Raw genomic sequence first — 23,509 nt, forward strand, 5'->3', positions numbered from 1 at the left:
TTTCTTTGGTTTCTCTTATATTCTTGTGTGCTTCCCAACGCTTACTGTAAATATTTGAGGAAAAAACTCTGAATCTTCTTATCAATACCAATAATTAATTATTGAAGTGAAGCGTCGTATTTGTTTATTCTGGATGGTCCAGCCCAAATGTTTAACGCGTAGAGTATTCAGATTGTGAGTAAAGAATAGCCTAGTCAATATGCTTAAATACTGTAGCTGGTCTATCGATGACACGCAAAGAAATTATGATTTTGCCGACCAGTTCCTTAACAGTTGATATCAGGATATTTACCGTAGCAGCTCGCTAGCAATTGTCATGTCTATTTCTTACGAGGTGCTAATGTGGGGTTAATTGTCTAGTATTTATCAAACTAAATATGTGCTCAAAGAAGTAAATTAAGTTATCCCATAAGAATCTATGGTTGCCATCAAATTATTTTGGGAATATCTACCAGATCGATACAGCTTTGAAAATAGACCTCTATTTTGAAGGTATTTGTGCTAACGCCATTCAGCGATTCTGCTTAAATTATATCTAAACGATACCGTGTTATTTTATATTTACTAAATGCTAGTTATATATGATGAGCAGTTGACTATTACTATTCTTCTCTACATGGCAATGGTTGCAGAGTGCGCATATTTCGAAAAACCCTAGAGACGAACGCACAATATGGTAACTCTGGGCGCGTAAGGCAGAGCTTAGGCTAAACGACAGCTCGAGCTAAACGACGGCTCGATCGCCATATATTAATGCCCTAGTGTCCACCCATAAATAAAAAGACATTAAAAGGTTTCTATTGTTGTATTGACGATAGCAGGACTTAAGCGCTTTTCGTTGCTGAATCATTGACGTCATCGGTTGACTCACTGACAGCCCTATAAATCCATCTAAGAGACTTGGTTTGAGTCAAGAATTCGTCACGTTCTATCGATCCTTTTCGCAGCCAGTTGTTGACCTACGCAATGGATATTGAAGCAATTAGACAAGCAGAAAATTCTGGTCGGCTTTTACAGCCCTGTCGATATCGAACGGTTTGTGACGCAGTCTTTAATGAGATTTGATCGCAGCTGGTATTGACTGATCACTTAGGGACGAGTGCTGGGACAAGGATCCTACTCCGTGGTCAAGGAATGTGTACTAATAGAAACTGGCCAGTATGGTTACGAGATGCATACAAATCATAGATGATCTGTTTCTGATGTTTAACAGGAAATTTGCAGCAAAGATCATAAATAAGCGGCTGATGTCTGGTCGCGAGAAATTTGTACGCATAACTCTTGCCACTATGGCAGTCGCGCCTGAGAACCTTTGTTTCTTACATAATATGACTGCATTTCCAGGTCCGTAACGAGATTCTGGTTCTTAAGAAAATATCTGCTGGCCACCGAAATATTTTGACTTTGGTTGATTTCTTCGAAACCTCAAACAATCGTACGATTCTACTCTGGCTTTTTTATTATCCGTTTGAGAAAAATAACTAATTGGGACTTATCAGTGTATCTTGTTACTGATATCGCATATGGTGGTGAGCTTTTTGACAGGATATGCAGCAAAGGTTCCTACTATGAGTCAGATGCGACAGCGTTGATCAAATCTATAACATCAGCGGTGGCTTATCTGCACGCACATGGAATTGTACATAGAGGTATGCTTGGTATTTGATACCCTTTTTCTATCTTATGCTAACTTATTCAATTTAGATCTTAAGCCCGAGAATCTGCTTTTCAGAACTGCTGAAGATAACGATGATTTGCTGATTGCTGATTTCGGTTTATCTCGAATTCTAGATCAACAGAAATTGAACATCTTGAATACCACTTGCGGAACACCCGGATATATGGTACGTTATATTTTTATTTATTTGTACCCTTACGTCTTGTTAATGTGTACTGCAGGCTCCGGAGATGATCAAAAAGACTGGTCATGGCCAGCCAGTGTATGTATATGAATAGTTTGTCATTAAATTGACTCAAGACTGACTTAATGATAGGGACGTGTGGGCAATCGGAGTCATTACCTATTTTCTACTGTGTGGATACACGCCTTTTGATCGAGACACCAATGCTGAAGAGATGCAGGCAATTGTCAACGGCGAATATGATTTCGAACCCGAAGAGTACTGGTCGGAGGTAACCGATAATGGTGCGATACCTAATATTTTTTTATCCGAGCGAAAGTGTGTTAACATCCATATACGTCTAGCCAAAGAATTTATTCGTGAATGCTTGAATAAGGACTTTGAGAAGCGCATTACTGCTGAGCAGTGCCTACGACATCCTTTTCTTTTACAATCGCAGGGAAAGGAAGACGAGACAAATCTCCTCCCAAGTCTCAAAACGAACTTGTTACAACGCAAGTATTCTACGACAGACGGAATGCAAAACAAGCCTCTTAAGCGTCTGGCAGAAGAAACAATTATGGACGGAAAATTCAGTGAAAGTCCGGAGGCAATAAGGTCACCAGCCTCTAATACTTCGCCGACCGATCAGATCCCACCATTACTAGCATGATTGAGATCACGCTAGTGCACAAATCTATGAGTTTTCTATAAAATATTATGATTCTTATATAATATTTTTTTTTTGTAAATATAATACCGTTTTACCTTTCATGATATCGAAGTAAATTTTATTTGCGCACAGGAAAATAATCAAAGTACGACCTACTTAGAACTTAAAGATCATTTTTAATCTTCACCAAAATCCATTCTCAAAACTCATTTTATACGCGAGAACTAACACACATCAGCAATCTCAACTTCTAGACCGTCGGTCTCTCCAAGATCAAGCTTAAGAGTACGGTTAAAAAGCTCATTGAGCATGGTCATGCCGATTCGGGTGACAGCTGCGTCGTATCTCTCTCTGGAGTTCTCATCTCTTACGAAAGCGTGCTTCGTAAATACTGTTAGATCTAGAAGTACTAGAACAAAATTGGACTACATACCTGAGCTCCAGCGACTTCCCATAAGCTGAAAAAGACCTCAGCTTTATTCAGTGTTTCACGAATCAAAGCTCGTCCTTCGGGGGGTACATGGGGATCACGCGTGCCAAAGATCATAATAACTTCACCTTTGATATCCTTTGAGCGCTTCAGAGAATCATCTCCAGGGCCAAGAGTGCCAGAGTGAATATCTGTCCCAAACCAACAAACAGTAGCCTTGACACGTTTATCAAAGGCAGCGCGGAAGGCAAGGTGACCACCTAGACACATTCCTGTTGAACCGATGCGACCAGTGCAAATTGGAAGACCGCAAAGATAATCAATTGTAAGCTTTGCATCTTCATCGTATGACTCAACCGGCTTTTCCACTTTGTAACGATTGCCATCGTCGGTGCCAGCTGTGTCGTAGGCAAGTGGCTCGGGACCTAGAATTAACGATCGGCTTGATCAGCAATGGCCGCATATTATACATTAAACTTAGAACCTACCAACAAAATTGTGATAGACTGATGGAGCGGCAACAATGAAGCCTTGGCTGGCAATCTGCTTTGCGAGACGAGCTACGGGTCCTATATTGCTTGTTAGTGGAGATACTTCCGCCCTGTCGAAGTAAAGGCATGCGCGTACCAGTAACTGCAAGATAATTTGGCAAAATTAGCTTAATTGCGCTATACAATAAACAGTATCTGATCTTGTCAAAGCTCACCTTGGTAAATTTCGGAGTAGCAGACTACACCAGGAAATTTGGCTTTCGGGTAGCCAGGAATGAAAGGTGTGTAGGTGAAGACTCGCATGGTAGTGCCAAGCGACGTCGGCAGGTCGACATAGGATTCATGAACCAGCATAGTTTAGTGTAATAGAATCAACGTCAGTCAATTGACCTTGTTGTTGAGACAATTGCTGAAGTAGACGTTAAGAAACTTATTAGTCGATACAATTTAACATAAAGCCCCACGGAGCTAGGTCCGGTCTAGTAAATGCAATCACTAGGAATAAATATCAAACTCCTCTACGGTCGTTTCTTGGTTGCACGCAAAAACTCAGGTCATCGATATTCGTTCAATCATAATTGAAATATTTGAGTCTTATAATATATTGCCTCTGCAGTATTCCAATTCACTTTATATAGGCCTTGGCTTTACATTAGCCTCGCAACCTAAATATAAGCAGCGCATTTTCTTTGCCCATAAACCTGATCTAGCTTCTCTGTCTCTCGAAAAAATAAACATATGCAAACTTCTTCATCTCATCCACATCTCCACCTTCAACAACTTTCTCGTCATTGAATAAAACCCATTGCTCTTTTTTATTGTCCTCCACAGTTTTCTTAACAAAAGCTACATAATGTCCAGCATGGACGCTACCACCCTTATGACAAATGATACTGTGTAATCTATAAGTGGCTGGTAAAGTACCATCTCCAGCACTATCTGTCGATCCAAGGGGAGCAGCAGAAGTGTCCTCACTTCCATCGTCATCTGGATGACTGAATACCCACTCCACAGCACGCTCCATATCGCCACCAGTTTCCTTAAGAGCTTTTTTGGCCTGTGCAACAGTGAATCCCATATCAGTGAGCATTGCAATCCCTTCTGGCGAGGCCTCCGAGGGATTCACACTCTCATTTCCGGAATCAATTTTGAGAGGCTCATCGATATCGGGGTCTTCCATATGCGCAAACAGCCAGTTCATTGCAGAATCTGGATCCGCGTTGCCGGTATTATATAATGCTTTCTCGCATCGCGCAACAGGAAAACCCATACCTTCTAACAAAGACATAATACCTTCATTTGGAGTAAACTTGGTTTCTGCGCTGTCAGACGTTTCTGGCAAGAGCTCTTCTCCCTTTTGTATTCCTTGAGAAAAGTACTGATCAAGGTCAAAAGGCTCATCCCGAACTACCACTGGAACATCTAGACAAATTATTACTTAGGTTAGCATATCATCAGTAACTCGCAATACTTCTGGGGATGACTCACCTAATTTTGTAGGAACCCAGTTGATGATTTCAAATCGTCGGGCGTTAACAATCAGAACCTCGGGAAACGTTTTGAATGCAGTACGTTTGAGAGCTCCATCTCTGCTGCCACATGACTGACAAGTGTAATCCAATCGCTCAGGCTGTGTATATATATCTAGGCATTCTCTCATGTTCACGCTTTCAAACGCGTCTTTATCTTCCGCAGATTGCTTGTCGAGACGACGGACAGGAACTGAAACAGAGATATTGTTCTGCTTATCTGATTTGTAACTAACCTTATGACAACCCAAACATTCCAATCTCTGCTCGGAAATAAACTCCAAGCACTTTGTAGGATCATTTTCTGCTTCCTTGCGATTCGCGCGGCTGATCGTCTCCACTAAGTACAACAAGAACTCAAAAGCATCTTGCTGGCGCATAGTGGAGAACTCAGCATGATTCTTGCCGACCATAGCTTTGAAAGTAGCAGGACGAATACCAGCTTGGAAATGGTCGTCAGTGGATGGAACAGAGTATCTGCCTGATAGTAATCCGTACGCAATTTTTCGGAGCTGAGTCTCAAAATCTGTTGCTGGCTCCGACAATATCGGCATATCGCAATCTGGGTTGTAATATCTAAGAAGCTGTTAAGATAAGGTCTTCGATGTCTGTCATAAAATATGATTCACCTTTTCTGAAATGACGGCAACGAGAACAGACATTGCACAACCGACGCCAGATAGCAGGAGTTACCAAGATTTTTCAAACCAGTAAATCCGGGGCCAAACAATGGCTTCAACTCCTCGCCATTTTCCGCAGTCATGCTAAATTCCCATTTTAAGTTTTGTTCAAGTTGCTAGGTATATCACGTTAGTTATTGACATGAAGCGTTTGAAAATCAATTCAGCAAAACTCACCAATTCGACTAAACTCTTCTCTACTTTTTGTCGCTCCGATATTTTGATTCCCCAATGCCATAAATGCTCTGCAAGGTTCGGATCTTGCCTTTCTTCGTTGCAAAGATAGCAGTACACATCTAAAGTCATCTTGGTCAATTCAAGCTAATAGTTGATGATATAGATTGTGTTTATACCAGCTGTTCCATCAGGAGTAATACTGCCTAGCTTCACAGAAACTGGATGCTGTGTTTGATCGAAATGAGCCAGTCCATGACTATTTCCACCCACTCCACCAAACTGCTGGCGACCGCAGCCCAAAGCACCACACTGTAAACACAACCATAAATTCTCTTTGAGATCACATTGGGAGCAATGGGCGAGTTCTGAAGAACAGCAATTAGAATTAGTATATTTATTAAAAATCGCTACGACACACCTTGATCAGCAAGAACCTTTGGCTCTGCCTGCTCTAAACATAAAGTATGCTCACAGGGGGAAATTTCCTCCTCCCAAGCTTTTACTTCAGATTGCTTGTCTGACGAAAGGCTAGTCATTACGCCTTTGACTGTATCGGCAAGCTAATATGATATCAGTTAGCGTATTGGGCATCCAAAAGAACACTGACATTGGATCCCACTTTGTCGCTATGCTTATCAAGCTCTAGTCCATTGCAAGCAAGACATTTGACCGCTGTAACTGTATCATAGCGATCTTCGTCGGTCTCTGCTGGGATCGCTAGTTTTGCGATCTTGGCAGGGGAGTCATCACGCTATACATATGTTAATCGAGTCTTAACACAATCAGCCAAAATTAACAGCAGCCCTACCTTTATTGGCTTTCGGGTGCGTTTGATATTCAAAACTATTGGGTGCTGCGTAATTGCATAGTGTAACTTTGAATGTCCCGGAAATTCAGAAGTACATCCACCATTGAAGCAGCTCAGGCACACATCCAGCCCAGAAGGCGCTTCCTATAGTAGCAGACCAATAATAAGCAGTTGTACTATCTTTTGGATACTCTAGCAATCAATCTCGTACCGTGCTGTCAAAGCACTGAGTGCAATCATCCTTGTAAACTTGCTGGGATGCGGTCGGCGGTCGTAGACTAAGACTTTCAAGGTGGGCGCAGTTCATTGTTGAAGAAAAAGACAGAATGTGATAGGGAACAATTTCCTGATATGAAATTGTCTATAGGTTGCTCGGGATCGGATTTTCTATGAAGCTGACCACTATGATAGATAGTTGAAATTTGTAGATCTACTAGTTTATGACGTTGCAGTTATATATACACAAACCCCTTAGTAATTACTGATGTTTGCATCCAGGAATTATTCTCTCAAGGCGATGGCCTTATTTCTTTTTGGCCGCTGTTACTGATTTCGAATTATCAGCTTTCTAATTCACTGATTTGTGATTGTCTCTTATACTCATCTTGGTGTAGTAAAGTGTCTGCTATATAAAATGTCTTACAACAACATCGGCTTATCGACAGCGCGGGGAAGCGGCACTAATGGATTCATCCAAGCCAACAAGGCAAACGTCCGACCAAGAGACCCCAACAGAGAGCGTCAATTTCGACGTTACGAAGACTCAGAGTACGGCACAAAAGATGATCTGGAAATCAGAAGAGACGCTAAACGGCGAAAATCGGCCAAGGAAATTGTGGACCATGATGCTGCTCGGGAGATAGAGGTTAAGTGCATGGAATTACGCATCCAGCTGGAAGACGATGAGTATGCTGTTGTGATATTTTATGTTTTGTGTTTCAAGACTCTAATTACCATTATTCAGAGTTGATGATGAAGAAATCGAAAAGAGGGTAGAAAACTTGAGGAAAAGTCTTCTCGATCCAAAGAAACGACCATCCGACTCGCGACAAAATTCCCGCGATGTGCGGCCTCGTCCCGATAGAGATGGTGGAAGCAACAGATACAGTAGAGATACAGCCAGAGAGGATCCCTCTCGATCTCGGCGATCGGTTGTGTATGATTAAACTCTGATAATAACGAGACGGTGATATTCTGGTTGTTTGTATTGTATTGGCTTATGTTGGTAGATTTTATTTTTGTTGGTTTCTAGTTAAGTATCGTAGGACAGTCGTGTATATTATTATGGAAAATAAGGCGTCTTGATAGTTTTTGTTGTAAAAGTATTTGATTCAATATATACAAGAAAAAGGTAAAGTATAGCCAGATTCGAATTCATCGATATATACAATTGAGATCTAGAGCGGTGCCATATCTGCAAATATGATAAAGCCAATATGGTTTCATTTTTCTGCAGCAAGACATAATTGACATAATTTGATTCCGGCTATGCACTGTCGATTCACGAGATTGTCGTATTGAAATTAGAGAATGGTAGTGAACGCCGAATAAAGAGAAATTCAAAACAAAATAAAACAAAATAAAACAAAATAAATAAATAAATAAATAAAGAGAAAAGAAAAAAAAAGAAAAGAAAAATCCCCTCCGCTACTCCATCCGTCAAGGCTAATGAATTATCAAAATCAGTTGAGCAGTTTTTGAAGAAACAGGGGAGACGAATAATCTGAAAGCTCTCACTGCTGTCCGTCGTCTTGCGCTGCAGTCTCAAATGTGGAACTAGAACTATCACTTGCAGCCCGTGGGAGCGGAATCTCAGGAATTTTTATCGAATAACTTGGAGAATCGGTTAATTTGTCCAAAGCAATCTGCCTAAGCCTTTCCATCTGTTTTTCTAACTGTTGTGATTTAACTTCGACTACTCTTTCGTTCTCTCGTTGTTTATGTTCATGCTGGATATGTGCTTGGTATGCTCTTTCAATATCTTCTTCAAGACCTATTCCAAAATAATACATAAATCCGATGGGAAAAAGTAAATAAAGTCCAAACTAATTCAATTCGTTAGCAGTGCAATTGGTGAAGCATGGAAAGAATACTCACTCGATAAAGCTCTAAATTGCCTCCCTGAAAGGAGCGGTTGAATGTTGCGCGAATACGATTTGCAAATGACATGATCAAATCATTCGCTTGGATATCGAAATTGTGGGACGTCTAGACAATGGCAGTAGTAAAAAGTATGAGGATGAGTTTGTAATTAACCAGAGTGGATAAAAGAGAAAGTCACGTCAGTCTATTTCCCGAAAGTCTGCGGCTCGGCTTTCAGTTAGCAGCAGATCAGACTGCCGAGTTCACTTTTATATGTACCAAATGCAGTTGTAACTGCAACAACAGAACTGCATTTGTATTACAAAATAGCAAAAAGAACTCAGCAAAATTTCAGCAAGGTTTTGATTGAAATTACTAATTTGAGGAGTGAGCTGCCGCTGTTGTCAAGGTCACCAATCTTAAACGCTAGGTTCTGTCACTCCGTCGACAACGAATAAGGCGTCGGAAATCCGGAGGCTAGCATTGTACATTGGGATTGAAATATACTTTTGAATTGTTCAATAAGTCTTTACTGATAGCTTGATTTGTCAGAGCAGTAACAGGTACACCACTTTTTTTTCGGACAGATTCTCTGTTATCTCATTCCTTGCATATTAATGATATCTGGCATCTGATTACCAGTCACAACGCTTACGAAAAACTTTTTACGCGTTCAAGATGACTGCAAAGCGTCCAGCAGAAACTGCAAGCTCCCCACTGCCTCCGTCTTCAATCATTGCTCACTCGACAAGTCCTCCAACAATCCGAAGGAAACTTAACAATAGTTTACATGCTTCTATAAAGCGCGGCAGCACAGAGGACTGGGATAGCGGTGATTATGAGTCTCAAAAAGATAATACGACAGAAGAGGGCGAGATTGTTGAGAGCCCAGCGGCTCCGTCTAGCAGATCAGATGGCAGACGAGTATTTCACATCAAGGGAAGCGATGGTCAACATGGCTCTGCGAGCACACCGTCTTCTCCTGCTCAGCTCGAACAAGATCGAGTAAAGCTTTCGCAGGTTGTTATAGCTTCTGGTTCTTCTACTCCCAAGGCACTACCAAGCTCGATCCCTATCAAACATCATTTTTATGGATGCTCGTTTGCAAAAGTAGAATATGACGAGCTGGGAAAACTTGGCGAGGGAACTTTTGGGTATGTTTGCTAGTGCTATATCGACTATTTAACCAATGGAACTGACGCTAGCTATCAGTGAGGTATACAAAGCTAGACATAAGCGTACTGGTCGATTGGTGGCACTTAAAAAAATTCTTATGCATAACGAGAAGGAAGGAGTGAGTACTTCGAAATCAGAGTATTTTTCAATTCCTCAGACTATTGTGCTGATATTACAATAGTTTCCTATCACGGCACTGCGAGAAATTAGAATTTTGAAAGAGCTGTCTCATAAGAATGTGATTCCGCTACTGGAAATGACAATTGAAAGAGCAGTTTGTATGGAAGGATTCTCTTGTAGATGCAAAGAGTTGTGCTAATTTTTTTTTCCTTAGGGGACAAAAATACTAAAAAGAGGGGACAGATTTACATGGTAACGCCGTATATGGACCATGACTTGGCCGGCTTGCTGGAGAATCCATCTGTGTCGTTTAGCATTGCACAGATCAAATGCTATATGCTGCAGCTACTGGCGGGTACTAAATATTTACATGATGTAATGAGTCACTCACTAGCATATTTCAAGCAAGTCGTACTAATAGATATCACGCAGAACCAAATTTTGCACCGAGACATGAAAGCCGCTAATCTTTTGATCGACAACGAAGGAATACTGAAGATTGCTGATTTTGGACTAGCACGAAAATTCGAGGAGGAGCCACCAAAATTTGGGGACGAAGGGGCAGGTCCTGCACGCCGGGAATATACAAACTGTGTCGTGACGCGATGGTATCGGCCTCCGGAGCTACTTCTAGGCGAGCGAAAATACACGGCAGCAATTGATATGTGGGGAGTTGGCTGTATATTTGGTGAAATGTATCGTCATAAGCCCATACTGGCTGGAACTTCAGATATGGACCAACTGCAGAAGATTTTCATGCTTTGCGGGAGTCCGACGCAAGAGGCCATGCCCGGATGGGACAAGCTTCCTGATGCCGGTGGTTTGAGATTTCCACAGTTTCCTCGCCGGCTGGAATCCGATTTCAATGAGTGTGTTTTTTTTTTGTTAAATATTTCAACTTCGAGCTAATTCCATTTATCAGAATTGGCGCGGTGGGGGTGGCACTATTGGCTGACATGCTTACGTTGGATCCACGCAAGCGCATTACGGCTGTCAACGCTATATCTCACTCATTCTTCACGACTAAACCCCTTCCAGCCGCACCACACGAGCTTCCGTCGTACGTCAGCTCTCACGAGTACGATGCGCGTAAACTACGTGAACAGCGTGCGATTCGATATGAGCCCAATAGCCGGGGTCGGCAGCAGAGATGGAATCAAGGTCAATAATAAATCTGGATATGCGTTTAACACGATGGGACTCCACGAACTGAATTTAGTAACTGCAAAAGTTGAATTTATCCAAGCCACAATCATAATACGACGATATTCGTCGTTATCTATACCGAGTGTGTGCGCGAACGTTTATATTGGTCGACGATCTACTAGCGAGCACTGTAATGCACTTTATTCAAAAACATTTGAATTACATAATCACAATCAATTGATTACATAATATGCTGACTCGGCCCCGCGCGCGTCAAATAAGCACTAATCGAATTAGGAAATTTTTGACTCGGGGATTTTTTTCGACTGGCAGCTGAATGACGCGGCGCTCTTGCGAAAAACAAAGGCGACGGATGTTGGGCGCTCATTGTATATTATACTGTGCCATGACCAATTTCACGAAGATGATAAAGCTGCTGAGATCCTCTACTCTTTCCCATTCTCTATCATCTCCATCATCTTTGTCATGTCTTCTGTTTCCTCTTCGCAGCAGTACGCGACCTTTGGAGACTACCCAGTCCCAAAGTATGATGTGCCTGCAAGCGCTGTAGCCATTGCGGCCTTCAGTCTCCTCGCCATTGCCAACAGATACCTCCACAGGGCAAACTCCAAGAGGCGACATAAGTTCGTCATCAGCGGTCCGCTCTTTGGTCTCTGTATAGCGCGAATCGTCACCTTCATCATGCGCATCCTCTACGCACATAACGTAAATGATCTCGGAATCAGGGTCGCCTCCAATGTCTTACTCTCAGCTGGTGTTATTATTCTCTTCATCTTGAACATCATTTTCTCGCAGCGGATCTTCACCGCTCGGCATCCTTCGCTGGCCTATAAAGGATCTATCTTTTACATTGCAATGTGTGCCTCCTATTGTATACTAGTTGCAATGCTGATTGCGCTAATCGTCCTCTCAGCTCTCTACTACAATTCCAGCTCTACTTCCTTTATGCATGGCGTAGTGGTATTCCGCAAAGTGGCCATGGTTGTGTTTACAGTATCAGCGTTTGCTCCCACCGTCATCGTCGCGGTTTCTTTTGCCATTCCACGATTAAATAAAGACGAGTCCTGGCCTACTCGCCACGCTCACTGGATAAAGCAATATCACGGTAGGTATCTTGTCAATACTGACTCTGTTCCTACCAAAATTGGGCCAAAGAAGGATTCTGAGGGTCGCGTGATAGTGCACACAGTCTCTCCTAAGGAACGCCGTCCAAGCAGTGTTTTGGTCATTGTGGTAGTCGTTGCATCTCTTTTACTGACAACTGCCACTGGCATCCGTACCGCTGGGACTTTTGTGATCAAGCTGGAGTCTGAGAAGCCCTGGTTTGATCACCGAGTGACCATGTATATTTGCATTGCTTTGATTGAAGCTGGTGTAGAAGTCATGTGGCTCCTTACCCGAGTCGATCTGAGACTCTATATCCCGGACCGTGCCGATGACATAGCTGAAGATTACGATTCGCCCTTTGAGACCCATGAGGAGACGATTGTTCCCGTTGATATCGAGAACGATAGCGTCACTCACGCAAGCAGACTGGGACGCAGATCGTCCTATATTGATATGCGTGAATATCAGCTTTGATTATATGGCATTAATATATAGAGCAGTCTTCAAGTCAGTCATCCTTCGTCATCAGACCCATCTTAATCAAAATAGCATAGTGAGAGCTTCAAAGTTCAGTTGTTTGTAATCAGAAGATCAGGAGATCCAAACTCTTTGGAAGTGCGTGCATGTTTGTAATAACTGTAATAATAAATTAGAATTAATATACAATTTGAAATAATTTGAAACAATTATATTTCTTCTAAAACCAATCAAATTCAAGCCACAGCTGCGGCTGCTGTCACAGAATTGTCATCACTAGCCTGTTCAATTTTCTGTGCCTCTTTCGCCATTTGAATACTTCGATCAAAATACAAGTTAGGATGGGTAATACTCTCCATACCAACCCCAGTTCCAATTAAACTCTTGACTCCATGTAAACTCTTATGTGTTATCTCAAAGACACGCGTGCAAGCTACATGATATTGCTTTGTTCTCACATCTTCCTTCACTGAACGCAATGTGCTTGCGTCACGAACACCCATTCCTTCCAACGAGGCCACCAGGTTATCCTCCGAAAAATATCTATAAGGACATCCGTGATGATCAATAGGACCCGGTGCCGCATCACTTAAAATTTGTTGACATCCCAGTGGTTTGTAATTCTTCCGACTTCCTTCTAGACCGTAATTATGTCTTATATTATAGCGGTACTCCTTTTGAAACTTATCCTCTACCATATTGGAAAAACTATTTCTCCAAAAAATCAAGGCTTCTTCAACAGAAAGTCCAATTCCTTTCAAGAATAAACCGTACTGCTGTCTGCCATGGTAACGTAGATGATGATCTCGTCGCAGAGCTTGATGCATTGTACGCATACATAGCGGCATGTGTTCTACCAGCGAGTCAACTTGCGCGGCCGTAACTCCACCTCCTAGAACTCCACTATTGATGTCGGGATTATACTCTGAAGCAACAAATCCTTTGGATAGATGATTGAGAATAGGAACCAGACGATCGTCCTCATCCAGCCGCGGTAGAGCTCTAGCGGTTATTTCCAGCATTCGTTCAAGCTTATCACTAAATTCGGTCAAGACAAGCGATAGCTGCAGTGAAGAAGGAACATAAGCGACTCCTTTGCTTAAATATACACGTCGAGATTCAATGAGCTCCGTGACGCGTTCAAATGGAACTTTGAAATAGTTTTCAGCTGCAATCATCTTGTCTGTCGGAGCCGTCAAGGTTTCAGTCGCAAATGAAAATTTGTCAAACAACGTCTGCTTTTCGTCTTCGGAAACAGGCGTCCAGCCAAAGTCGTGTTTACTCAATAGAGTCTGCTGCTCTGCAGCGTCTGCTGCTGTATATCTCAAGCGAAAGAGCAGTGATTCAGCTTTCACAAATCTATGGCGTAACTCTTCACTAAAGGGTAAGTTAGAATCTGGTAAAACAGGCAAACAGGTCAATCAAGTATGGGATATATACCTGCGACAGAACGCGAGTCGCAATATAAAGTGAGAGTAATGATCCTTTTTTCGTTCCTCCTCCAATTGATTATCTTTGTTTCCCCGACTGTTCGTGGAATTTGGCGACAAAGGCAAATACTTTTCTAGTAGTGGACGTACACTTTGCTCTACTTGTCTTATATTTCTGTTTCGAAACATGCATGATTCAATCTCTCCCAGCACTGTCGATTGATATTAAAAATCGCTAGAAAAAAAAAGAGCATTGCAAGTACTAACCTCGAAGTCTGTCCACAGCCCATTCTTCAAACTGGTCAATAGTTATCTCAGAGAGCGGAGGAGTGAGGTACATGTTTAGGCGGTCGGGATATGCCTGCTCGCGTTCGACCTCTTGCCCAAAGGTGGTTCGCTCTAAAGCGCGTTTTTTCTGAGTTCTAAACATAATGTCACTTGGAAATAGTGAGTAGATCTATATCAGATCCAATGTAAATAAAGTCGACTAAAATGTAATTCCATTCAAGGAAAAAGCAGCAGAGGTGTGAAGTGTTCGTGGTGATGATTGTCAACGCGTGTCGCGTTCGCTCTCATAGATTTAAAGTTTATTTATGCATAAACATCAAAACACTGCATAGACGCGCGACCGACGCGACTCGCCAAATCAAATTCTAGATGTTATAATAGAGAAATTACTACATTCGTGCAATTTTATGCAGAAACACACGGCTACAAGATGTCGGCACCGGAAATTCCTGTAGCTTTGCTGGCAAAGGAAGTGCCAATAGAGGTTCCGTCTGCTTCTTCCGTGCCGGCGCCGAGTCCTGGATTAATTCAGAGAATGCTTGAATCGAATCCTTATTTCACTGCCGTACGTCGCTCAGCTTTATCAATGAGGCTGCCTTATGAATAAAGTCGATTTGTGTCTAACATTATCTGAGCAGGGATTTGGGTTGATGGGTCTTGGTGTAGCATTAGCTACTGGTCGGCAACTACTAACTCGAGGTTCGACATTTATGTACAGACAGATGCTGGTAGATTTAGAAATTCCGTCAAAAGATAAATCATATCTTTGGTTTCTTGATTGGATGGCTCGCGAGTCAGTTGCGTTACAAAATCCAATACCTAGTGGTTCCGGTATTAAGAGCCGGATTCTCAGACTTCGGAATTTGTACACTTCGTCGCACCATCTGAGTGTTCAAACCACATACAAACAGCACGATAATGGCAGCGTATCTACCAACTTTAGCCTCGTCCCGGGACCGGGGAAGCATATTCTTCGCTATAATGGCGCTTACATACAGGTCAATCGAGAAAGATCCTCAAGGTTGATGGATTTGACATCCGGGACTCCTTTTGAAACCATAACTCTTACAACATTATATCGGGATAGAGAGGTTTTCAGAGAGCTTCTTCACGAAGCCAATTCAATGGCAGTACGCTTACAAGAAGGAAAAACTGTTATATATACCTCTTGGGGCCCGGAATGGCGTCCATTTGGACAGCCACGCAGAAAGCGATCTTTGGAGAGTGTTATACTAGATGAGGGCGTTGGAGAGCGGATACTTAATGATGTAAAGGACTTTTTGCATTCCGGGAGCTGGTATTACGACAGAGGTATACCTTATCGAAGAGGATATCTCTTATTTGGACCTCCAGGAAGCGGTAAAAGTAGTTTTATTCAGGCTTTGGCCGGTGAATTGGATTACAATATTTGCATTTTGAACCTCAGTGAGCAGAATCTGACAGACGATAGACTCAATCATCTTATGAATCATATTCCAGAACGAAGTATTCTGCTGCTGGAAGATATTGATGCAGCTTTCAATAAGCGAGAGCAGACTGATGACAGTGGATACAAGCTTTCGGGCGTGACATTCTCTGGTCTGCTGAATGCGCTTGATGGCGTGGCATCATCAGAAGAGCGTTTAATTTTCATGACTACAAATCATCCCGAGTTACTAGATCCTGCTTTGATTAGACCTGGACGCGTAGATGTTCGTGAATTGATCGACAATGCTACGGCATATCAGATAAAGAGAATGTTTTTGAGATTTTATGAGGGTTCGGAAGACGAATGTGAGAGGTTCATCGCAGCTGTTAAGGACTTGAATGTTCCTATTAGTACAGCTCAGCTTCAGGGGTTATTTGTATATAATAAGGCTGCTCCTGAAAGAGCTATTGAAATGGTTCCGTTGCTAAAAAGCTGAGGACAGCAAATCTGCATTTATGTTGAAGATTTTGTAGTTGAAACGATACGTTGGTGATACGAAATTGACGGGCTAGTCGTTACCGAAATAAAAAAATAGTATTCTAAACTTTACACAGCTCATTACTCGTGACGACAAATTGCATTAAGCACAATCGTTTCCCCTTGTCGTTTATTAGGGTACGTACTTTAAAATGATATGCGGACTCAGTTTACCTGATACGAGCAGACATATATTTAGACATACTATGACAATCGTTAGCATTTTGGCTGGTTGCTGAGAGAACTATCATCGAAATGCTTACCTGACTAAGCCATCTAATACCTTCTCCGTATCCTTGTCTCATGACAACGGAGCTAAAATATTCATTAGTTGAACCGCTGAGATCAAGCTCGTTCCAGTTAAACATACCACATAAAGACTTCGATCGGTCGGATTCCTTCCAAAGGTACTTTTCCTTTTCCGGTGGTTTGGTATAGCCCAAGAGACAACCGTAACTCATCCTCCGAGACGGCACCAGGAGCATCAATCTTGTTTCCCAAAATCAAAAAGGGAACCTTTGAGAGCTCCTCGATAGCAAGCAGGGCATCGAGCTCGGCCTTGCTTTCGGGGAAGCGATCAACGTCGGCACAGTCAACCAAAAAGACGATTCCGTTAACCTCAGGAAAGTAGTCTTTCCACAGGCGGCGAGCCTGTTGGTGACCGCCTAGGTCGAATGTCGTGAACTTACAGTTGCCAATGGCAAGCTCTTCGGATGCTTTTCATTAAGAGAGTTAGAATACTTACCAAGCAAAAATCACAAGCAGGAAATAATAAACTTACTGGGATGCAAAGTAGGCTGTAGAGTAGCTAATCGATCATTCTGTGCAGCAGTTAGCGATTTAATTCCGCTTGAACGGTATGAATTTGACGCATAAGTTCCCGCGTGGACTTTAGGAAACCTTACCTTCAGCATATGCAGTAGAGTAGTCTTTCCGGCGTTATCCAGACCCAAGAAGAGAAGTTTTGCATGCTTGTTAAGAAGACCCAGGGAGGCGAGAACGTCGTAGACTATTGTGAAGAGTTAAGTCAGCATAATTTATAAGCAAACAAGCATTATCTCTCAGAGAACAAAACCGCATCAGATTCAAATATAAACGCAAGGAAGTACATACACCAGTTGAGAATAAACATTATGAAATGTAGTGTAGTGGATCTGTTTTAACAATTTGACATATTAGTACTTGTGGACGGACTCGCGATACGAATACATCTGACAAATCGCATGCTTCTCTATCAACAACAGCAGATACAGAACATACTCAATTCAACTGATATACGCCTAATTTTAGCCTGTAGCGGATTCTCACAGCAGAGAGATAGCAATCAGAATATAGATATATATGGAAGGAGCGATCCTTCGTCATCTGGGTCCTCTTCTGCATAATCGTCATACTCAATCAATATATATGCTAAAGTCTAATTTCAGCAGTTGACCCGCAGTGTCACCTAAAAGATTTTGCCTGCGACTCAGTCTGCGAAATTTTCTCTGCGCTAGTCCTCCCAAAGAGCAAGCATCTCCATAATCTGACCACTCCAAACAATGTCGGGTGTGCAGTACGTTCTCTACGAAGAGCCAACAGGCTATGCTCTTTTTAAGGTGTCATTCCCTTCTGACTCCGTGGGTGCCCGGCTAAAGGAAGTCCAAGAGGCTGCTAACGACCTGGCTCTGTTCGGCAAATATCTCAGTCTTGTCAGTTTCGCTCCTTTCAAGGGCGCTGCTCATGCATTGGAGAACGCCAACGATATTGCTGAAGGAAATGTTAACGAGCACTTGAAGAACTTCTTGGAGCTAAATATACCCAACAGCACTAAGAAATCAAAGAAGAACAAGACCATTTTAGGAGTGTCAGATTTGAAGTTGGCGAGCGGCATTAAGGAAACTTTTAAGGGCATCGAGTGTGATACCTCAGAAGTCGTTCAGGATCTTTTGAGAGGTCTCCGCCTTCATGGCGCAAAGATGCTCAAGCAGCTTCAAGACGGTGATATTGAACGTGCTCAGCTTGGTCTTGGTCACGCCTACTCTAGAAATAAGGTCCAGTTTAGCGTACAAAAGAATGATAACCACATCATCCAGGCTATTGCCTTACTGGATCAACTTGATAAAGATATCAATACATTCTCTATGCGTGTTAGAGAATGGTACTCATGGCACTTCCCCGAGCTCTTCAAAATTGTCAGCGACAATTACACTTACTCAAAGTTGATTATTTTTATCAAGGACAAGGTCTCTCTGTCAGAATCTTCTCTGCATGACCTCGCTGCTATCGTCAATGACGATGCTGGTATTTCTCAGAGCATTATTGATGCTGCTCGTATTAGTATGGGTCAGGACATATCTGAGACTGACATGGATAACATCATCACATTTGCCGAAAAGGCTGTCAATCTTGCCGATTACCGCAAGCAGCTCCACGCATATCTACTTGAAAAAATGAATACTGTTGCTCCCAATCTGTCAGAACTTATTGGTGAGATTGTTGGCGCTAGACTTATTTCGCATGCAGGTAGTTTGACCAACCTGTCCAAGTATCCTGCTTCGACTGTTCAAATTCTGGGTGCCGAGAAAGCGCTCTTCCGTGCCTTAAAGACCAAGGGTAATACTCCGAAGTATGGCCTTATTTACCACTCGTCTTTTATCGGCAAGGCAGCACAGAAGAACAAAGGCAGGATATCTCGTTTCTTGGCCAACAAATGCTCTATTGCTAGCAGAATTGATTGCTTCTCGGACGTTCCTTCCACTAAATTTGGCGTTGTTCTGAAGAGACAGGTTGAAGAAAGACTTAACTTTTACGAAACTGGTGCTGCTCCTACCAAGAATGCTGACGCCATGCAGGAGGCTCTGAATGCGCCCGACTTGATGGAGGAGTAGTAGGAAAAGGAAAGTTTTTGAAGTTCTAAATGGTTTCGTTTGCTTGCCACAGTTTTTCATGTTTCATTTTTGTAATATATAGCTATGTATTTCTGATACGTGTTTGGGGATTGTTGATTATCTAGTTTGTTCATGCGTCCTTTCAGTTTATCTTTGTCGTCATAAAAAGTTTTTGTTCATAATTTCCTAGTTTTATTGCAAGTGGTACGTAAGATATACGTAGGTGATGAAAATGCATAATACTTGGCTGCTCACAAATGATAAAGCTGTTTTGTATTCAAATGTACATTCCGCTAGATCTGATCCTGGGTGGTAACGTGGCCAAATCCAACTTCCATGGAGCACCGCTGGGGCTAATGACCTTCGACAGGATTTCGGCTGACGCTACAGCATAATCATCTTCAACAAATTCATGATCCGGTACCCCATCAGCGGTGACTAGGAGAGCTACAGCCTTGGAATTGGAAATCTCCGCCTTAGGAGTAGCAGTGTCAGCACGATGATAAACGCCAGACAGAATCAGCAATGTACTTACAAATGATATCAAGGATGCATAAATTCCGGTAATATAGTGAGGTGGCTTCAGGTGTAAATGCTCAGGTAGATCTACTTCAGACTTAGAAGTACATAAAACCTGTACTGGATGGTCTGGATCAACGTATAGAGGAGCCATTACAGCCAACAACTCTGGATGGAGTTCTGCAATCAAATACTGAGCGAGTGGATAACACTCCTTTGAAGGAATTTGAGGTATCCGAATCCAATGGAGTGAGAGATCCTTGATAAACATTATCCGCATAACAAGAAGGTTTACTCTTTTGGAGTCAGTTGGAAACTCGAGGGTCACCGATCCGACTTGCTGAGAAGGTCCCAGACCGAGCATAACACTTTCGAGAGCAGGTGCTACAACGACTAACCTGGATACTGCATCATTAATTAAGATATTTATTTCACTAACGGGACTTGTGTCCTGATATGATGTCTTTTGAGGCTCGACAAGTGACTCATCATCCTCTTCCGTTTGACCTGGATGCTGATCCTCGTCTGACGAGGAATCATCATGCAGCTCATGCCGAGGTGGTGGGACATCTAACCATGGTTTGAACTATTAACCAAAATCAGTCGATGGAACAATTGTATCATATCCTAAAAAAACATACCAGCATTGTGAATAGGTGCACTATGTAAGTTGATATATTGCGAAGGTGCTTATGGATCAATGCATGTCCCAGAAATAATTGGTTGATTATGTAAGTAGTATGAAATGTTACATAATTAATCTAGTGAATAAAGCTAGGGCCAAATCAAAACACGTGAAGAGTTAGCTGCGTACTCAATGCTGATTTCATATAGTGGAAATCACCAACAATTGTGCTGAATGAAGCCAATGATGTGTACTATGTAGCTTGTGGGCTATATAAAGGTTTGGAAGACTTGGGTTGGAGTAATACATGGCCCCTCCTCGGAAACGACGGCGCGAATCGGTCGCTCAACATTCACTTAAACACGACAAAAAGATCAGAAACGAAACTACTGGCATTGACTGTGGTGCAGAGGTAATAGACCTAGTAGTCGACGAGGATAGAGACGTTGGCGATAGTGTGGCCGACGAGGATCTGGTCTTATCTTCAAAAATCGAGCAGATCCTGCCCTTCAAAGAGGGAAAGTCACGAAAGCGAATTGCAAAACAGAATGCGGATACAAATAAGCCTTCAAGCGCCAAATATCAATCTAGTCTTACCGGATTATTTGCTAACTCTGTGTCGTCTAAACAGAGTACGCGAAAAGCTAAGTCAGCGCATTCGCGGTCGACATCTAAGGTGCCGGATATTAGAGCGGGTCGATCTGCACCTTCTTCTTCTAATTCCCAGCAAACGGATGCGAATTTCCTGGAAGATATTGATGATTTGTCTGAATCATTGTCCGAATCAGATACATCGGGACTTGGAAGATCTGACAAAGAGTCCGAGAATGGAGCAACTTACAGGCCTATATTTCGTCCCAAAGGTCTGCAGTCTGTAGATACAGTTGTATTCTCTGGCAGAAATTCAAAAATATCACTCAATAAACCGACAGCAACGGTAAAGTCCCTACCAGAAACGGATTCAGCGATTGCTTGCAAAGAAGCCACCACTTCCGCCGACGACTCTCTCTGGGCCGAGAAGTATGCACCTTTGAACTCTTCTGCCCTGGCATTGCATAAGCGGAAATTTGAAGATGTCAGCAATTGGCTACAACTTGCACTTTCTGGTCGTCTGCCACAGGTGAGGAGTCTATCAATTTGAACAATTCTGCTCATTGCGCTAACGGTTATTATAGCGCGTTCTGGTTCTGGTAGGTCCTTCCGGATGTTCTAAAACATCTGCTATCTCTGTTCTGTCAAAGGAGCTCGACTTTGATATTGTCGAATGGACCGACCCTAATACGTCAGATTATGAGCCCGGTCAGCACTATGAGTCTTTTTCTCAACGCTTCTCTGATTTTTTATCTGGTGTACAAAGATTTGGTTTTGCACATGCAGCTGAAGTGGATGATGAAGAGGAGCAGTTAGTGTATGATATCCGAAGGTCTGCCGTGAAAAACCGTAAAAAGGTTATTCTTATTGAGGATTTTCCGAGTGCGTTATTAACTACACGAGAATATCGTACTCCATTCCTGGACGCTATATTTGCATATATGCACTCATCTGCGAGAAACTCACCGCCAATAATATTCATCATTTCCGAAATTGAGCTACAGGAAGATACTCTTGCAGCAAGACAGTCTGCTTTTACGGCAGAGAATATACTGGGAAGAGAACTAATGTCTAGTTCCAGACTAGCTAGGCTACAGTTCAATCCGGTGAACAAAACGCTGGTGACGCGAGTTTTGAAAGACATAGCAACGAAGGAAAACATACTAGTATCATCGAAGAGTAAGAAATTTGCTGTTGCAAACTCTGAAGCTCTTGATATAATTTCCACAGCTGCAGAGTACGGCGACATTCGTTCGGCAATCAACTCACTGCAAATGTGGGCAATCAGTCGTGGGGCGTTTGCTCCTGCCTTGAGAGAAACAAGAATGGAGGTTTTTCATGCTGTTGGTAAAGTCATTTATAATAAAACCGATGATGTCGATAAAATTCCCGTATCAGAAGCGATAACGCAATCAATACCTACTAATCAGCTTATCGGTTCTATATTTGAAAATTATCCTCCTTCGTGCTCGGATGCTGTCATGCTAGATTCTTGCATTCACCAACTTTCAGACTCTGATTTGTTTTGTGCACGTTCAAACGGATTCGGTAGCAATAGTTTAAGGCGGAGCGAGGATACGTCTTGTGGCTTAGATGATAGTTTACTGGCGTCAATGGTTGCTGTTCGTGGTGTGATGGGAAGTCTGCCATCCTCAGTTACAAGACTCCCTATCTCTATAAAGGATTTTATATCGCCAATAGGTGGCGATCATAAACGGAACTGGAGCTCTCTTGGTGGAAGAGGTGGTAATAATTCTAATCAGATATGCATGCCTCAGTCTTTCTCTGTTTTCAAACGTCAGACAAACATACAGTCTCAAGTACGTAACATTCAGGCTGCGAGAGCTGAAGGATCTGGCGGAAATACAGGTATGGAGGCTTTAAATTCAGTGGAAAAAGTTTCTGGATTTATGTCAAACACAGTATTTTGGTTGTCTTTGATTGGAAAACAGGACAAGTTAAGAAGATTAGGTGGTGAGTATTCGTTAACGGGCACATCCGACCTGGGTACTACCAATGATGACGAATTATTAGAATTGTTTTCCAAACAGAATGATGAAACCAATTCTGACTCGTATGGGTTTGCAGGAGAACCTGGTGTAGGCCTGTATCTATCAGAGGACGACATCGATGAAAGGAGCGATGAAGAGGATTTCAACTATAGTTCTGATTATGATCTTATCTAGCAACTTTGTAAATTCTACTATTACTACAATCAGCGATTCTAAATATTTCCAAATGTGATTTGAATCGCACTAGTTTGCGGTTAGATCGAGTCCCACTAATGTAAAAATTCAAAATATGCTAATCAGCGCTTTTGGTAAAGAAACCGTTGAACAACCAAGAATAAATCAAATTCAATCTGCAGCTTAAGCAAGCTCAAATTCAAGAAAAAAAAAGGTAAAGATGTAAAATCTTTCAGAAATTTATATTTTCGCCTCATCCCGAAGTCTACTAATGCCATATCTCTTGATTTTCAGAAT

The 23,509-nt window shown here is 42.2% G+C and overlaps 13 protein-coding genes across 13 annotated transcripts; 7 read left to right on the forward strand and 6 right to left on the reverse strand.

Annotated features, from left to right (window-relative positions):
- Positions 1-966: 966 nt before the first annotated feature.
- On the forward strand, positions 967-2,514 carry V2V93DRAFT_321877 (kinase-like domain-containing protein; the record flags this gene model as incomplete). Its single annotated transcript, XM_066907377.1, has 9 exons — positions 967-1,035; positions 1,094-1,158; positions 1,214-1,268; positions 1,345-1,435; positions 1,500-1,649; positions 1,705-1,844; positions 1,900-1,940; positions 1,995-2,146; positions 2,207-2,514. 9 exons carry the CDS (start codon positions 967-969, stop codon positions 2,512-2,514), a joined length of 1,071 nt encoding a protein of 356 aa, XP_066767384.1.
- Positions 2,515-2,738: 224 nt separating this feature from the next.
- V2V93DRAFT_378611 (Alpha/Beta hydrolase protein) lies at positions 2,739-3,789 on the reverse strand (the record flags this gene model as incomplete). The annotated part of the gene is made up of 5 exons (XM_066911967.1): positions 2,739-2,894; positions 2,948-3,369; positions 3,433-3,513; positions 3,572-3,577; positions 3,651-3,789. 5 exons carry the CDS (start codon positions 3,787-3,789, stop codon positions 2,739-2,741), a joined length of 804 nt encoding a protein of 267 aa, XP_066767385.1.
- A 176-nt stretch (positions 3,790-3,965) lies between these two features.
- On the reverse strand, positions 3,966-7,064 carry V2V93DRAFT_154310 (uncharacterized protein). Its single transcript, XM_066906879.1, has 9 exons — positions 6,841-7,064; positions 6,630-6,773; positions 6,429-6,572; positions 6,240-6,381; positions 5,998-6,186; positions 5,822-5,940; positions 5,594-5,760; positions 4,924-5,540; positions 3,966-4,857 (listed from the first exon to the last, which is right to left on the reverse strand). The coding sequence occupies exons 1-9, from the start codon at positions 6,934-6,936 to the stop codon at positions 4,142-4,144; spliced, it is 2,334 nt and encodes a 777-aa protein (XP_066767386.1). The 5' UTR covers positions 6,937-7,064; the 3' UTR covers positions 3,966-4,141.
- Positions 7,065-7,166: 102 nt separating this feature from the next.
- V2V93DRAFT_365405 (uncharacterized protein) lies at positions 7,167-8,144 on the forward strand. The gene is made up of 2 exons (XM_066909066.1): positions 7,167-7,535; positions 7,594-8,144. The coding sequence occupies exons 1-2, from the start codon at positions 7,264-7,266 to the stop codon at positions 7,793-7,795; spliced, it is 474 nt and encodes a 157-aa protein (XP_066767387.1). The 5' UTR covers positions 7,167-7,263; the 3' UTR covers positions 7,796-8,144.
- V2V93DRAFT_365406 (uncharacterized protein) lies at positions 7,944-9,061 on the reverse strand. Its single transcript, XM_066909067.1, has 2 exons — positions 8,727-9,061; positions 7,944-8,674 (listed from the first exon to the last, which is right to left on the reverse strand). The coding sequence occupies exons 1-2, from the start codon at positions 8,796-8,798 to the stop codon at positions 8,363-8,365; spliced, it is 384 nt and encodes a 127-aa protein (XP_066767388.1). The 5' UTR covers positions 8,799-9,061; the 3' UTR covers positions 7,944-8,362.
- A 328-nt stretch (positions 9,062-9,389) lies between these two features.
- On the forward strand, positions 9,390-11,176 carry V2V93DRAFT_321769 (kinase-like domain-containing protein; the record flags this gene model as incomplete). The annotated part of the gene is made up of 6 exons (XM_066907375.1): positions 9,390-9,865; positions 9,924-10,005; positions 10,069-10,165; positions 10,222-10,382; positions 10,440-10,876; positions 10,930-11,176. 6 exons carry the CDS (start codon positions 9,390-9,392, stop codon positions 11,174-11,176), a joined length of 1,500 nt encoding a protein of 499 aa, XP_066767389.1.
- Positions 11,177-11,408: 232 nt separating this feature from the next.
- V2V93DRAFT_153667 (uncharacterized protein) lies at positions 11,409-12,875 on the forward strand. The gene has a single exon (XM_066906878.1). It carries the CDS (start codon positions 11,640-11,642, stop codon positions 12,753-12,755), a length of 1,116 nt encoding a protein of 371 aa, XP_066767390.1. The 5' UTR covers positions 11,409-11,639; the 3' UTR covers positions 12,756-12,875.
- Positions 12,876-12,902: 27 nt separating this feature from the next.
- V2V93DRAFT_365414 (eukaryotic and archaeal DNA primase, large subunit-domain-containing protein) lies at positions 12,903-14,726 on the reverse strand. The gene is made up of 3 exons (XM_066909068.1): positions 14,456-14,726; positions 14,199-14,400; positions 12,903-14,135 (listed from the first exon to the last, which is right to left on the reverse strand). Exons 1-3 carry the CDS (start codon positions 14,616-14,618, stop codon positions 12,995-12,997), a joined length of 1,506 nt encoding a protein of 501 aa, XP_066767391.1. The 5' UTR covers positions 14,619-14,726; the 3' UTR covers positions 12,903-12,994.
- A 129-nt stretch (positions 14,727-14,855) lies between these two features.
- Positions 14,856-16,505, forward strand: V2V93DRAFT_332491 (BCS1 N terminal-domain-containing protein). The gene is made up of 2 exons (XM_066907676.1): positions 14,856-15,041; positions 15,115-16,505. The coding sequence occupies exons 1-2, from the start codon at positions 14,907-14,909 to the stop codon at positions 16,378-16,380; spliced, it is 1,401 nt and encodes a 466-aa protein (XP_066767392.1). The 5' UTR covers positions 14,856-14,906; the 3' UTR covers positions 16,381-16,505.
- Positions 16,260-17,747, reverse strand: V2V93DRAFT_365421 (ADP-ribosylation factor family-domain-containing protein). Its single transcript, XM_066909069.1, has 6 exons — positions 17,535-17,747; positions 17,327-17,430; positions 17,203-17,242; positions 16,792-17,137; positions 16,685-16,736; positions 16,260-16,625 (listed from the first exon to the last, which is right to left on the reverse strand). The coding sequence occupies exons 1-6, from the start codon at positions 17,551-17,553 to the stop codon at positions 16,617-16,619; spliced, it is 570 nt and encodes a 189-aa protein (XP_066767393.1). The 5' UTR covers positions 17,554-17,747; the 3' UTR covers positions 16,260-16,616.
- Positions 17,748-17,925: 178 nt separating this feature from the next.
- Positions 17,926-19,600, forward strand: V2V93DRAFT_365423 (uncharacterized protein). The gene has a single exon (XM_066909070.1). It carries the CDS (start codon positions 17,963-17,965, stop codon positions 19,289-19,291), a length of 1,329 nt encoding a protein of 442 aa, XP_066767394.1. The 5' UTR covers positions 17,926-17,962; the 3' UTR covers positions 19,292-19,600.
- V2V93DRAFT_365425 (uncharacterized protein) lies at positions 19,349-20,565 on the reverse strand. The gene is made up of 2 exons (XM_066909071.1): positions 20,452-20,565; positions 19,349-20,396 (listed from the first exon to the last, which is right to left on the reverse strand). The coding sequence occupies exons 1-2, from the start codon at positions 20,455-20,457 to the stop codon at positions 19,569-19,571; spliced, it is 834 nt and encodes a 277-aa protein (XP_066767395.1). The 5' UTR covers positions 20,458-20,565; the 3' UTR covers positions 19,349-19,568.
- V2V93DRAFT_365427 (Rad17 cell cycle checkpoint protein-domain-containing protein) lies at positions 20,536-23,243 on the forward strand. Its single transcript, XM_066909072.1, has 2 exons — positions 20,536-21,555; positions 21,611-23,243. Exons 1-2 carry the CDS (start codon positions 20,743-20,745, stop codon positions 23,210-23,212), a joined length of 2,415 nt encoding a protein of 804 aa, XP_066767396.1. The 5' UTR covers positions 20,536-20,742; the 3' UTR covers positions 23,213-23,243.
- The last annotated feature ends 266 nt before the right edge of the window (positions 23,244-23,509 follow it).

Source organism: Kockiozyma suomiensis (genome assembly GCF_038497685.1).
Source record: "Kockiozyma suomiensis strain NRRL Y-17356 unplaced genomic scaffold V2V93scaffold_3, whole genome shotgun sequence".
NCBI classification, from domain to species: domain Eukaryota; kingdom Fungi; phylum Ascomycota; class Lipomycetes; order Lipomycetales; family Lipomycetaceae; genus Kockiozyma; species Kockiozyma suomiensis.

Bases quoted from the DNA above. Each gene is read 5' to 3' on its own strand.
- V2V93DRAFT_365405 (XM_066909066.1), top strand. From the start codon at position 7,264: ATGTCTTACAACAACATCGGCTTATCGACAGCGCGGGGAAGCGGCACT. The intron at 7,536-7,593 runs GTATGCTGTTGT...ACCATTATTCAG, and splicing joins ATCCAGCTGGAAGACGATGA to AGTTGATGATGAAGAAATCG.
- V2V93DRAFT_153667 (XM_066906878.1), top strand. From the start codon at position 11,640: ATGTCTTCTGTTTCCTCTTCGCAGCAGTACGCGACCTTTGGAGACTAC.
- V2V93DRAFT_365414 (XM_066909068.1), bottom strand. From the start codon at position 14,618: ATGTTTAGAACTCAGAAAAAACGCGCTTTAGAGCGAACCACCTTTGGG. The intron at 14,401-14,455 runs GTTAGTACTTGC...ATCAATCGACAG, and splicing joins GGCTGTGGACAGACTTCGAG to TGCTGGGAGAGATTGAATCA. The intron at 14,136-14,198 runs GTATATATCCCA...CTTACCCTTTAG, and splicing joins CGACTCGCGTTCTGTCGCAG to TGAAGAGTTACGCCATAGAT.
- V2V93DRAFT_365406 (XM_066909067.1), bottom strand. From the start codon at position 8,798: ATGTCATTTGCAAATCGTATTCGCGCAACATTCAACCGCTCCTTTCAG. The intron at 8,675-8,726 runs GTGAGTATTCTT...GAATTGAATTAG, and splicing joins GCAATTTAGAGCTTTATCGA to TTTGGACTTTATTTACTTTT.
- V2V93DRAFT_365423 (XM_066909070.1), top strand. From the start codon at position 17,963: ATGTCGGGTGTGCAGTACGTTCTCTACGAAGAGCCAACAGGCTATGCT.
- V2V93DRAFT_365427 (XM_066909072.1), top strand. From the start codon at position 20,743: ATGGCCCCTCCTCGGAAACGACGGCGCGAATCGGTCGCTCAACATTCA. The intron at 21,556-21,610 runs GTGAGGAGTCTA...CGGTTATTATAG, and splicing joins TTTCTGGTCGTCTGCCACAG to CGCGTTCTGGTTCTGGTAGG.
- V2V93DRAFT_332491 (XM_066907676.1), top strand. From the start codon at position 14,907: ATGTCGGCACCGGAAATTCCTGTAGCTTTGCTGGCAAAGGAAGTGCCA. The intron at 15,042-15,114 runs GTACGTCGCTCA...TTATCTGAGCAG, and splicing joins CGAATCCTTATTTCACTGCC to GGATTTGGGTTGATGGGTCT.
- V2V93DRAFT_154310 (XM_066906879.1), bottom strand. From the start codon at position 6,936: ATGAACTGCGCCCACCTTGAAAGTCTTAGTCTACGACCGCCGACCGCA. The intron at 6,187-6,239 runs GTGTGTCGTAGC...GCTGTTCTTCAG, and splicing joins AAAGGTTCTTGCTGATCAAG to AACTCGCCCATTGCTCCCAA. The intron at 5,541-5,593 runs GTGAATCATATT...ACAGCTTCTTAG, and splicing joins TTGCCGTCATTTCAGAAAAG to ATATTACAACCCAGATTGCG.
- V2V93DRAFT_365421 (XM_066909069.1), bottom strand. The intron at 17,243-17,326 runs GTAAGGTTTCCT...ACTGCTGCACAG, and splicing joins CTCTACTGCATATGCTGAAG to AATGATCGATTAGCTACTCT. The intron at 17,138-17,202 runs GTAAGTTTATTA...CTTAATGAAAAG, and splicing joins ACAGCCTACTTTGCATCCCA to CATCCGAAGAGCTTGCCATT.